We start from the raw sequence: 13,455 nt of genomic DNA, 5'->3' as shown, positions 1-13,455 counted from the left end.
ACTCCATGCCCTTGTAAACTTTCCCTCTCCATCTTTCCTGTAGGCCCCTTCAGGTACTGGAAGGCTGCTATAAGGTCTCCCTGGAACCTTCTCTTCTCCAGGCTGAACAATCCCAACTCTCTCAGCCTGTCCTCATAGGAGAGGTGCTCCAGCCCTCTGATCATCTTTGTGGCCCTCCTCTGGACTCGCTCCAACAGCTCCATGTCCTTCTTATGTTGGGGGCCCCAGAGCTGAACACAGTAATAATACATAAATAATAATAATAATATAATAATATAATAATAAATAATGCAAACTTTTTTTTTTAATCCAGAGGACGTATGGACACAATATATTGTCAGTCACTCAACTTCACTGACCTTGGTGTCTGCAGAGTTGTTCCTCTCACATATTCTCACTCTGCTCTCTGGCTACAGTTGGTCCTGGTGGGTTTTTTTTCCCCTTTCTTAACCATGTTACCCCAGAGGCACTACCACTGTCGCTGATGGGCTTGGCCTTGGCTTTGGCCAGCAGTGGGTCTGTCTTGGAGCCAACTGGCATTGTCTCTGTTGGACATGGGGGGAGCTTCTAGCACCTTCTTGCAGAAGCCACCCCTGTAGCCCCCCCACTACCAAAACCTTGCCACGCAAACCCAGTATAGGAGCACACTCACTTCCAGGATTAAAGCTGCTAACTTCTTGTCACAACTTGGGTCATAAACTCAGCCAGGGCTTTTATTTTTCCATGCTCCCAGGAAGAACCAGAATGTGGATGGTTTTATGATGCACCTGGGTTTTTCATACATTTTGGTTCTTCTGTCTTCTGTCTGTTAGTGTCTTCCAAAATATTCTCCAGTGACTCTTTTTCTCCACCTCATATATTCCTTTGTCTCTGCATCAGGTGCTACAAGTACGCTGTTCTCCTTTTATGAAGCTCATCACTCTCGGCACGTAAGGTCCTGCCTCACGCTTTGAAAGAAGAGGGAATAGCTTGGGTTTTCTCCTCTCTCAGCCTCCAAGAGTGCTGCCTGAGCCCTCCTTGTGCCAGCTGCTCCACAGGAGAGCAGGAGTGACAGAGGAGATGCCATTCATCCTTCTTCCCCAGGAGGCCCTACAGGATGTTTTTGTTCTCAATGTGCGGTGATCCTTCCCGTATTTAGTAAATCTCCCTCAGCCGGGACGTCTGTTCCATGGTGATAGAAGAAGCAAAATGCCCTGGTTTGGGATCATCCCTGCTAACATCAGAGTCTGCTCCTCTGAAATTAATTTCTAAACCAGAGCAATACTATTGAAGGATTAATGTAAGATTAGAGTATTTATATTAAAATACCTTAATATGTGAAAGAAATACATGTTCTTAGGTAATAACTAGAAGCTTGTTTTAGCTGTTCTATTAATTAAAGGTTTTCTTTGCCTAATGCTAATGAAGAGACTGGATTTCATGCAGGTGGGACTAGAGCCTTCTGAATTCCCAAGTGCTTTTTAATTCTAGTGTAAACAGTTGTGTGCAGCCCACGCTTCACACTGGTGCTTGTGTGTGCCCTTGCAAGGATCATCAGGCCCTTGCCCTGACCATCACGGTGCTTAGCATCTGCCCAAAAACTCAACTGTCCCATAGTGGCAACTTTGATAACCCATTAATTTCAGTACGTTATGTTCAAAAGGAGATTGTTTAATCTGAGGAAGTTGTATGAAGTTTCCTTTCAGGAGGAGCTAGCATCATGACTAGTGGGCTTGTGTTGTTTAAAATGTAATTTAAAGTGTTCTTTACATGTCTACGTGTTTATATAGACAGTCACAAGATACATTGGCAAATACACACTACGCATCTACTATAATTTTTCTTTCATTGAGAACTGCAGCTTATGGCCAATTCTAATGTAAATTTTTACACGCACACATACACACACTCTGATATAGATGATATATATAGATATAGATATAATTTGTATGTTTTTTAATTAATTTGGAATGTTTTCTGTAAAACATCTTCTCACCGACACGTCAGCATATTCTGCTTGGCTAGGCTTTAAGCATCGAGTCTGTGACAGCAGTTTGAGTAATTGATGATGGGAGTCCATTGAAATGAAGCCAATAAGTCTGTGATGAGTTTGCTTTGTCAAACAGGGTAACAGAAGTTACTACTTCATTTTTTGCTGACTATTTCCCACAGTGGGTAGCGATGGAGTTTAACATAGCCGTGCAAGCACGAGCATGGGCAATACAAGGAGGTCATTTTTACCGATAAGAACAAGAGCACGTCTGTATTGAGAGTGGCTCGGGCATGTTCAGTATTTAGCTGACTTGATGCTATTTTACTGAACGGGGAAGAAAGGTGAGACTGAAGGCCATGCCCAGTTTCATATTTTTATGAACTGCTTCTTGTCTTTATTACGAGCTGACTCCTCAGCCATTCCTAGTGATTGAACACTGTGTTAGGCACTGAGAGCTCAGAAATGCTGCTATATTTAATTCATAAATGTCATCATTTGAAAACAATTTCCTAAGATAATTTTTATAATTTTCCAACTGAAACAAATGTACATTCTAGAGATATGACATCTTTTTCCCTGAAAGAAAAATTTGTGCTGCGACTGCTGTACAGTATCCTCCAGTCCTCTGTGTAATGTGGTCAGTGCCCAGGATGAGGTGGAAGAAATCTTAAGGTCTTCCAACTTCAGACTGGTTAGAAGGGTGACGGAGAGTCATGAACAGAAGGTTAAACAGAAGGCTGTAAACTGTGAGTGCGGCAGGGATGGTTGCACTCTTAGTTATTAGTGCCTCAGAAACTATATGTGTGTCAGGCTGCTGTTAAAGGTTGTCTGTCAGATGAAGAAGCCATTCAGTTGGCAACATAAGAAGGCAACACTCTGAAAGATGCACAAACCAGAAGCAAATTAATCCGGATAGTGGAAGCAGATGCAGAAGTCAGGTAGCAACAAGGAGGAGCAGCAACCGACTGGCAAAAGTTTCTTGCCCAGCCTGCATAAGGGAAGCTGCGGATGTTGTACAAAGACACGCTGTTCTCATTTCCCTGCATTTGCTTTGTACTCCTGCTTATTGCACATCAAACACATTTACATATCCAGGGATGAAATGGAAATGATTGATGCAAAGGAGGTATTTTTGTTAATTGTTGTTGCTCTGAGTCATGCCTGACTGGGACTGCTGGAGATGGGTGAGGAAAGACTTAGAGGTATAAATAATTGTCAAGAGCAACTTTTCTCCATTGATGTAGACATTGGCAACTGCCCCTGAATCTCTGTCTTTTTTTTTTTTTTTTCTCTTCATTTCTGCTCCCTTGGAGCTTCAATCACTTTCTGTCACAACCCTATCAATGCCTGCTGGATCTTGTGACAATGGTGTCTTACATTCAGAGCTGATGGGTGTTTGAGAGTTGGGCTGCTTTATCTGTGCAGCACTAGTGAAATGTGTCCTCTTTTTGTCCTGTTAGTTGGAAAGCAATTCTTAATGTGCTGTCATACATGCAAGGTAGAGCCAAGATGAGATGAGCATCCAATTTGAAAAGGCAAAGCTGTGCTTGAAGTGCTTAAAGACAGTGCTTCTCATGGTGGAGCTCTACTGCAGAGCACACAGGAAGATTTCTGGTCCTTCCTACTCTGTAGGAGTAGTGAAGAGGGATTTTAGAAATATCTGTGTATGGATGGTTGTGTGATCCTTGGGTTCACTGTTGATGTGGGCTAAGTAACTGAACGGGATCAAAACAGCTGAAGTGCAGTTTGATCATGTGTGAGCGGCAGCCAGAAAACCCAAGTTCCAAATGAGTTCAGAAATATCATCCTTCAGAGTATCATCTGATGCTAACACAAATCATGGCTTCCAATGCAAGTGATCACAGAAATACATCCATGGCACTCCCTAGTTTATATCCTTCCACCTGTAACCCTTATGCTGTGAGATAATTCTTTATACAGCTGTTTCCATTAAATAAAAGTTCGAGAAATAACCCTGCAGCAGAACATAGTCCACAGTTTGGCCTCATACCCCTATTCCAGAAAATATAGTATAGATCCTGTAGGTGGAGAACTCAGAATTAATAAGGACAAAGCATTCAGTCCTGTATCCTTTTGCTTTGTTTGCACTGGGAAAAATACCTGCATTTTTAGGAATATGTGGGGAAATATCTATTTTTATGACAAACCTGAGGTTTATGGAGAAACTATGGGGAATCTTCAGTGTCAGAAAAATGGGTGATATCTGAAAAAGAAAGGTAATTGTCTTGGATGTTGTTAGCAATTTTGGGCTTTTTAATTTAACTGGAGTTAGCTCTTGTATGAGATGGCCCTCACAAAGTGTTGGTTTGTTTACAGGGTAACTTGTCTGCAGCAATCTTGCCTCCTGCTTACTTGCTTTATCCTTCTCTAGGCTCAAGGAAGAGTACTGATATCAGACTTTGCTTCAGAAATCTTAGGGCTCATGATTTATTAATGTATTGTTTGCAGTCAGATGAGTCATGCAAACTCCTAAGCCTATTTTTGTACCAGACCGTGTGTTAATTTTAGTCATGAATCTTCTGCTGGTTATTCTAGCTGACAGAAATCATAAGTATTTTGGTTTTGCTTTGTCTTTATGATATCATCCTGTAATTCAGGTGAGTTGTTATTGAATAAAACATTTCTCAATAAAAAACTCAATCTGCGAAAGCCTGCTTGAAGCATACTCAATTGCAGTCCATTTCAGATTGCCATAAATAGATGTACAAACTGAATTCAATAGCTAAAAGATGAACTGACAATGTGAGTTCTGCAGTTATTTGCTCTATTTCAAATCAATATTTCTTGGTGTCTCTTTTGTATTCTTGACAGGTGAGGTTGGATAATGATCATCTTTATATCAACAAATGCTTTTGTACTACATGATTATAACTAATTTCAATCAAGCACTTGTCTAAAATTAAGTCCTATTAATGGATTTTGGTCCCCTCATTATCGTCACTCCAACCCATTTAATAATAGGTTTCTTCGTAAGTAGGTGGCTCATGCCAGTCTTCCACATGGTGTTATTTTTAGCACTTGCAGCATCCACATGAAATTGCTCATGCTTTGCTTATATTCTGACCAAGTGCTGTATGGATTATTGTCTTGTACGTGCATGTCTCAGTCCAGAAGAGAAGTGGCAATATTATATAAATGTCTTTTCCTACTGTTTCTGATATTACTGAGGGTTAGCATTTCAAAGTAAAGAGGAGTACACTTCAGTTAATTGGCTTCTACATAAAGTAACTATCATTGAACAGTTGATAGGTCAAAGTAATTCTGTTTCTCTGATAGCTGCTTATTTCCTTTCATGTCTCTCTTTTTCCCAATTTACCTTGTATTTTATTCCCAGTATTTATGAAGCTTTAAGCTTTTTACTGTGTCAGTAGTAGTCACTTAAAATGCCTACATTACACTGGAAAAAGTGAAGGGGGTGGTGGCCGTGGCTGGTAATCGTTTTATTGGAGAATAAAAAAGTGAAATCCACTGAATCTTAAAACTGTGTTTAATTATATGTTTCAGGAACTTCTATTACATCACGATGCTGAGGGATCCAGTGTCACGGTACTTGAGTGAATGGAAGCATGTCCAGAGGGGTGCGACGTGGAAAACTTCCCTTCATATGTGCGATGGAAGAAGCCCAACACCAGACGAGCTGCCTACCTGTTACGAAGGAGATGACTGGTCTGGAGTCAGTTTACAAGAATTCATGGATTGTAGCTACAATTTGGCCAACAACCGCCAGGTGCGCATGCTGGCAGACCTCAGCCTGGTGGGATGCTACAACTTGACTTTTATGAATGAGAGTGAAAGAAATACGATTCTTCTCCAAAGCGCCAAGAACAATCTGAAAAACATGGCCTTCTTCGGGCTCACAGAATTTCAGAGGAAAACGCAGTATTTGTTTGAGAGGACATTCAACCTGAAATTCATTTCCCCATTCACCCAATTCAATGTTACGCGGGCCTCCAATGTGGACATTGGTGAAGATGTGCGGCAACGGATAGAAGAGCTGAATTTCTTGGACGTGCAGCTTTATGAATATGCGAAGGACCTGTTCCTGCAGCGCTTCCAGTACTCCAAGCAAGAGGAGCATCAGAAGAACCGTCTGAAGAGGCGAGAGGAGAGGCGGCTGCTGCGGGAGCAGAGAGCTCACCAGTGGCCAAGGGAAGAGGCAGCAGAAGTAGCCATTACTGAAGATTATAATAGCCAGGTTGCAAGGTGGTGATGGTCCTCCATCTTGACTAACCAATGAGAGGATCAGAGAGTTGTGCAACTTGGCTACCTGGGAATTAGGCAAGGAAGGCCTACCGCTTTGGTAAATGAGACCACGTCTGACAACTACCCCTCCTTGTCTCAGTTTTTCTTGGTTTCTGCCAGTGAGGAGAATGTATTTTTTTCCTAATAGGCATTGATTAGTGTTATTAAATGGCAGTAGAATAGATTCCTGTCCGAAAAGACTTCCTTCAAAGCCCTAAGCTATGAGGATGTGTCGAAGAGAGAGCTATATCCTTTGCGTTAACAGATGTACCCTATACAATCTGAGCTACCAAAACTTGCACAGACATGAATGAAAAATTGGGGGGAAAAAAAAAAAGTTTTGGTTCCTCTGTGACATAAGAGCTGTTTTATTTCACACTGTCCTTTGCAACTGTAGTGTGTAGCTTTCTAGTGAAGGAAATGGAGGAAAGCATATTTCTCTTCAAACTTTTACATGCTGTGTTTTAAGGGAAGAATTTGCTGAGGTGATTTATAAAAGACCTAGGAAATGTGGAATTGGGGCGTCACTTGTTCTGATCTGTCAGCCAGCAATCAGAGATGATTTATAAGTGAAGTGATGGGGGGGTTAGCTTATTTCTCCACAGATGTAGAGAGTACCAAACCCAGCCAGGTAGCAGCCATCCTTCTGAGTGCACGTGGCAAAGGGAAAGCCTTGAGAAATGAGGTCCATGCAGCAGCTGGGCACATGAGATTATCTGGCTGGAGGCAATGAAATCAGCCTTCACATTCACAAAAGGTGAAGAGGGGCCAAGCAAGCTATGGGGAAGAGGAAAGAGAGAACAGGAAAAGCCTAAATATTAGTGTGACATCTTCCAGATTTGCTGTAAGAGCCTGGAGATATATTGTCTGTGAAGGTAGGCAGGTTTATGATATTGTCTGTTAAAATACATTGATGCCAAGTGAATACAATTTAAAGTGGTTTTCTCTCTAACTACGGTAGTGGCTAGAAAAAAATCAGCTTTCGTTTCTATAGGATACATAATGGATATGTGGAAAGTCTTGATATTTATTACTCTGTATGAAGATTCTTTGTAAATTTATTGTTTTCATGATGAGAGATCTGTACCTGGTTTTGTTCCTTGTCTAGAAAAAGATTCAATGGGTTCTTCCTCCACATATTACTTTCTTGTGGCTAAACTGCATCTATTTATTCCAAGGTTTTATGTTGTTCCATTCGTAATAGTGAAATTTTAAAAAGAGGGTCCTGTGCACCATGGATCTTTTGAGAGAGTTTTTTTCCTTCTTCTTCTTCTTCTAGCATAAATGTAAAGCATTAGGAGGAAATTTCTCTAAGTGCCTCAACGTGGCTGCTAAATCAAGATGCTGAAAGTATATTATTGCATGCATGAATGGCTTTTACCTTACAGATTTGCTAATTAGAGATACCAGAGTACCTGATGTGGATGCACATTTCTCATTTCTTTTCAAAATTCAAGGTTTTTATCCAGTCAGTAAAAAAATAATGTGTTACAGAAAAAAGAGGCTGAATTTGAAAATTTGTCCTTTCATTTCCAACTCTTTTTTTTGCAGTGCATGCTGTATCTTCTTTTCTTCTGACAATGCTATTGCTACTTATCTATGCACAATATCAAAAATATGATCTAATGATCCTGTGGAGAGTTAAGGCATACAATAATACATTAAACATGGAATATCATAATGTCTATTAAGAACAGAAGTGGGCTACCAGGTTGATGCCTCGTTATCAATGTAGTTTATTAGCAATATGCTGCTTTACACCTGATTGTCAATGTGCTACGTTTAGGGTGAATAGCGGTGTTTTTTGGTCCATAATACCTGTTCCACTGGTGGATCATGTGCATCTCCTCCCACCTCTGCATTCAGAAGGGAAAACACGGGACTGCAGATGGTTATTCTCCTGCCCAAGCATGGGATGTCTGCCTTAGAGAAGAGTGAGGAGCTCTCTAGACTCCCTGGACAGTACTGCTTGGATCCCCACCGCCTGGAAGAGGTGCTTAGACACCTCACACACATGTGGACACCTACCTTCAGAGATTTAAATTGAAATGTTTACAGTCTGGGACTGAAGCTCGTTCTGCGTGTCCTGGCTGCAGGATGGCGAGGCCATGAAGAGCTAAGCCTGACCAGTATTATTGCACCTTTAGCGCAGTGCAGGTAATTCGCAGTGAGCTGCCGTCTTACCCACTGGCACCAGGGCTTCAGGCTGGGCTGGTCCTGGCCCTGCGGGGGGAAGGGGCTTTCAGGCTGGTGACGCAGGGATGACAGGGAGCTGCTGCATCTCCCTGTTCCTGGGCCCGTTGCTGCTTCTTGCTGCAGACCCCGCAGCAAGAGAGGGGAAGGATGCCTCTGGCACCCGGTACGCCACATCCAGGATTTGCAGGTGTGCTGCTTATGCCTGTGGGTGCAGAGGTGGTGTGGGCAGTGGTGTGGGGCAAGCAGGAGAGTCAGGGCTGGCTGGCAGGGCGCAGGGGCTTGGCAGGAGGCAGGGCTGGCGGGAGAGAAGCCAGCCACGTGGGAGGAAAGATGCAAGGCCAAATTCACATTAAGAAGGAAGATAAGTGAGGAAGTTGAATCAATCCCAGCGCATCTTTTGTTGTAAAGCATCCCTTCTTTTTCCTCACCAGCACAAAAACAGGGTCCCCTTCCTTGCGTCCTTACCTCTTTCCCCAGCAGGCCACCCCTCTGCGCCACTCATGGCAATGGGGGTCTTGTTTTTCATTTAGAAAATGCAGTGTCGTCATTTCAGAAGAGAGGAGAGAGAGGTCAGAAATTGTTCCCTGCAGCCTCACCAGTAAGTACCAATTTCAGATGCCTAAGCACACCAACCATTCTCCAGACTATTCCTTCTGCCTGACACTGGGCGGTTTACATTAGCTTTAATAGTTTGGCAATACCTTAATGCATGCCTAACCTTTTCCTCAGTCATTTCCCAGGAGACAAGATTAGGGTCCTGAAGAGCTCCTAATGTGCTGTAGAATCTATGTTAACGAAATTTGCCTTAAGGCTTGGGATTTATTTAAAATTGAAGTTGGTTTGTTGGTGGTTTGGTTGTTGGGTTTTTTTTTTTCTGGAGGCTGTGTAGCAGATAGCCTTGGTTGTGCAGAAGCATTTGGGGAAGGGGGGCAGCCAGCAGCTGAGATCTTGCCCAGAGCCCCTGGGACTGAAGGACCCGGCACCTCCTTCCCCAGCTCCAGCAGCAGATCCAGCAAACTCACTGTGCCAACAATACCGGTTTTCTTTGCAGGATTTCCTGGCACGACACGTGAAAAATAAAGCAGTTTGGAAATACTTTCGGGCTGACTTCTAAGACACAGGCTTGCAGATTTTTTTCCTCTTGGGCACTGGGTCCAAAAAAATGTAATGCAAAAGCAAAATAAAGGCCCTGGTTCCTATCTCTGTTTTTCCAGGTTTTCATTGCTCTCACAGCACGGACTTCACTGTAATTACACTGGCTCGTATAAGATCAGAGTGCAGTGTGTTCCTTTCAAAACCTTTGGGACCAACAATGCTATAGGATTTCTGCCCATCTTCCTGGAGTTATTTTGTTGCTTAAACAAAACAATTTGGCTTCTGCTACTGTGGTGCTGAAACAAATCTCATTCTTTAGTAATGGAGATGTACTTGCTAATCTCTCCCATCATGTCCTCAGCACTGGCTGCCTTTTCCAGTTATAATTCACTGTAGGCTTGGAGCAGACAGAGAAACATGCTGTGTTGTTAAAACTTGTTCCTGGTAATTCGATGTCTAGTCCAAGAACTCAGCCTATTGCCTATGGGCTGTACTTTATTAAGAAATGAAAATTTGTCCTTTCTTCCCCACTCATCAGTGCTAACAATAAAAAGCTTTATCACTGTGGGGAAAGAAAAAACCCACCATTTCTGATGTTGGGTATTCTTCACTGCGGTTGTGTTAACAATGGGGCTGCTATAGCCTTGCCAGGACTTCTACCCAATATGTGGTAGTTATTTGCACGTCACTAAATCAGAAGTACAGAGCAAAAAAGTGATGGAAGTCAGATCCAGGGCCAGACTTCCTAACTGTAGTGTATTCGTTCAGCCAAACCAAATGGCAGCTCACATCACCTTTGCATCTGGAGATGTTTTAGCAACCAGGAGGATTCTCAAGTTGGCCTTCTTGTTAACACATGCTTCCTTCTGCACTAGTGGATTCTTGTTTCCCCCCTGCAGTCTTGTATCGGTTGTGAGCATTGATGTTATAAAACTTGTTATCTCGCTGACACTTTTTTTCTTCCTCTGTTGCTGTTCCCCTGATATATGTGGAAATATTCTTTTTTGGTCTGGGATAAGAAATATCCTGTTTCCAGGCTGGTGGAGACTACCCTGTATGAGATGAACAATCACAATAAAATCATTTTGCTGGAGCAGATCACTGTATCCTCCCTACATGTGGCAAAAGCATACTTGGAAAAGGTACCAAGTTTGCACTGAAACACTTTCTTCAGTTTAGTTCTTCTAATATTTTCTTCATTGATATTTTGTGGAGGGAAATGGGTTCCATAGCCTACCATGTCCTTGGCTTTCTTCTTGGCCATATCACTAGCTCTGTAATTTCAAATATATGTTGGAAGTGGAAAAAAAAAAATCAACAGTTCCCATCAGTTGCCATATTTAAGATGAAAGGGTAAATGAATAGGTTGTAAATTACTTCATTCTTTAGGAATTTTCCTTCTGTTTATGTGCAATAATGTGTGTGAACTCTGCTACTAAGAGATTGTATTGTGAGTAACCATATCTACTTTTATTCCTATTTACAAAATAGTTTGTAGACCTAGGGATTTTCATTGATGTAAAGCACAATTTAATGAATTATTTAATGTGTTTAACCATTGTGATGTCAAAAGCAATTGTTTTCATATATTTATTTGTTGGTGGTTTTCTGTAAAATGATGCTCATTAAGAAATCTGTTAAAAATGAAAAAGTTTTGTTGAATATTGTTGGGTCCATGAATTACTTATGAGCAACAAATAAACATTGTTTGTGTTTTTGAAACACTAAATGTTCCATCTTATCTACATAGCCATAAAAATAACTAAAAATGCTTCTGTTGGGCCAGTTTCAAGCATTAGTAAATATCCACTGTGACCATAATTATGTTTTTTAACAAAATCCTTTGATTCCAATTGACGTTGGTGGGCTTTATCTCAGACTGAATTAAGACAGGCGACTTGAGACTTGAATAGTCACCAGCACTAATTCAAGTGACCCCAGTGTCAGAATTTCCATACTTGGATTAAATTAAGACTTAAGTATGCAGATAGTGGTGGTGAATTCATTGTACTTCGTTTCTACTCCAGCAGCACTGAGGACCAGTCCAAACTGTCAGGATGATCTCATGAGCTGCTGTGGGGAGGGATGAGAAGTTGCCATATATGCATGTCCTTCTGAGGGTGCATGGACCTTGGGAGGAGCTGATTGCTTATTCAGCCATACTATTTCATGTAAGTGCGTGAGTACAGTGAACTAGGACAGGGATGAGCATGGACAGGCTTGAGTAAGGAGGAAAGACTGACCTCTGTTTTACAGAGTAACGGAGGCCCTCTGTTAGGTCTGCTCCTTCCAAGAGTAGTCTAGGTCCCTGTTCTGTTTTATCAGACCAAAGCCTCTTCTCATGTCTCAGTTTTCCCAACAACAAGCCTTGCAGACGTGCCACATCCCTAGAAGTGTGGTTAAAAGAGAAGGCTATGCTGTGGCAAATTAGAGTGGAGCGACGATAACCCACAGCTTTTTGATCAAAGTCAACTGATCTCTGCTAAGTGCTGTGGAAAGCTGTATTAATGGTAAAAAAAAATATATAGTCTGCATGAGAAATTACTCTTGGGACACAACAAAGATAGCATTTGATGAGGGTAGCAGAAGAAAGGAAGCTCTCAAAGGTTCTGGTTAATTTTGTTTCCTTTATTTTTCTTCACAGCACCTTAAACTCAAACAGCTACTGTTTAAAAAGCACTATTGTAAACAGTAGCTGTTTGAGCCTATAGTAATCAGTACCTCTCTAGAATTTATTGTCGTATCAGTCTCCCATTTTTTCAAATTTCTCTAGCCCCATTCACTTCAACACTGAATTCATCTGTACTGCTGGTTCGCTCTTGAAGTCTTTATATATGTGTATGTGTATGCATCAGGACTCTTAATATATCGAAGATCTTTATGACCAGGTTAATAATCATGAAGAACCAGGTATAATTATACATATGCCTTGCAAGAAGATTGTGTTAGATGATAACCTTTTGTAACCCCTTTCAGTGCTATTAATGAAATCCCCACTGTGAGTTTATGTTTTCATGCCATCCATACCTATGTTAGGATATAACATTTTAGGGAAGCAAAAGGTTTGGAGGATTTTGTAATCTCCAGATTTCTGTAGATTGTGGTGGTGGTAGTATCTCATTGCTTGCTTGGTTGCTGCTGTGAAACAAGCTTAGTTCCTGAGAGACAGATGTCAGCCTCTGGAAACTCATATTATTCTTTGAAACCAAATGCCTAGAAACTGACGGCTGAATGGACATGATGGCTGGATGCTGATAGTGAAGGCCAGATGACAAGGGAGTTCATACTATTGGGAAGCAATTCAGGCTGCTAAACAGAGTCGTCCAGTGCTGGTTTTGGTGCCCTGAAGTTGCCCACCTGACCTCCAGCTGCTGCTCCAGAAGGATGCAGATCTCAGAGTAGACGCTTTGTCACATCTATAAACCCTGTGCAGATGTCATAGATACCTGCAGATCTCCAAACAACAGTCTCTCTCCTGGAGACTTATAGTTAGAAACCCAAATGGCTCCCACAGTGTTTGTACCATTTGGGGGCATCACTTGAGACAATATACCACCTGACAGTCCATCATCATCACCAGTCGTGAGCACAAAATTAAATGCACTGCAGGGTAGTGTGAGTGCTGGAAGAGCAAAAGGAATGTTGTTACATTCCTGGGTCCCACACTCTGGTGAAAGCAGTTATGAAGCAGGGGCAGCAAGATGGTAAATTAAATAAATGTATTGCTGATAAATATATAGCTATATAGCAAAAGGAGAAATGGATTTTGCCACCAGAAGACAGATAATTTTTTTCCACATACGTGGTTACATTTCAGGAAATACATCAGAAAATTGTACTGTAATATGCAGTTTATGGCACAGTTAAAAGCGAGATTGAGACTCAGTATTGCTGGACTATATTACATACAGTTGGAGAAAGGCTTTGAT

General features: G+C 41.7%; 1 protein-coding gene across 1 annotated transcript in view; it reads left to right on the top strand.

Annotated features, from left to right (window-relative positions):
* HS6ST3 (heparan sulfate 6-O-sulfotransferase 3) overlaps positions 1-11,212 on the top strand; it is a 307,566-nt gene extending 296,354 nt beyond the window's left edge. Inside the window, exon 2 of the mRNA XM_054813196.1 lies at positions 5,498-11,212. Within this exon, the coding sequence (XP_054669171.1) occupies positions 5,498-6,203 (706 nt within the window). The 3' untranslated portion in view covers positions 6,204-11,212. The remainder of the gene's footprint in view (positions 1-5,497) is intronic.
* Positions 11,213-13,455: the final 2,243 nt, after the last annotated feature.

Source organism: Grus americana, chromosome 1, assembly GCF_028858705.1.
Source record: "Grus americana isolate bGruAme1 chromosome 1, bGruAme1.mat, whole genome shotgun sequence".
Lineage (NCBI taxonomy): Eukaryota > Metazoa > Chordata > Aves > Gruiformes > Gruidae > Grus > Grus americana.
Note: the sequence above shows the minus strand (reverse complement) of the source record. Positions and strands in the feature narration are given on the sequence as shown.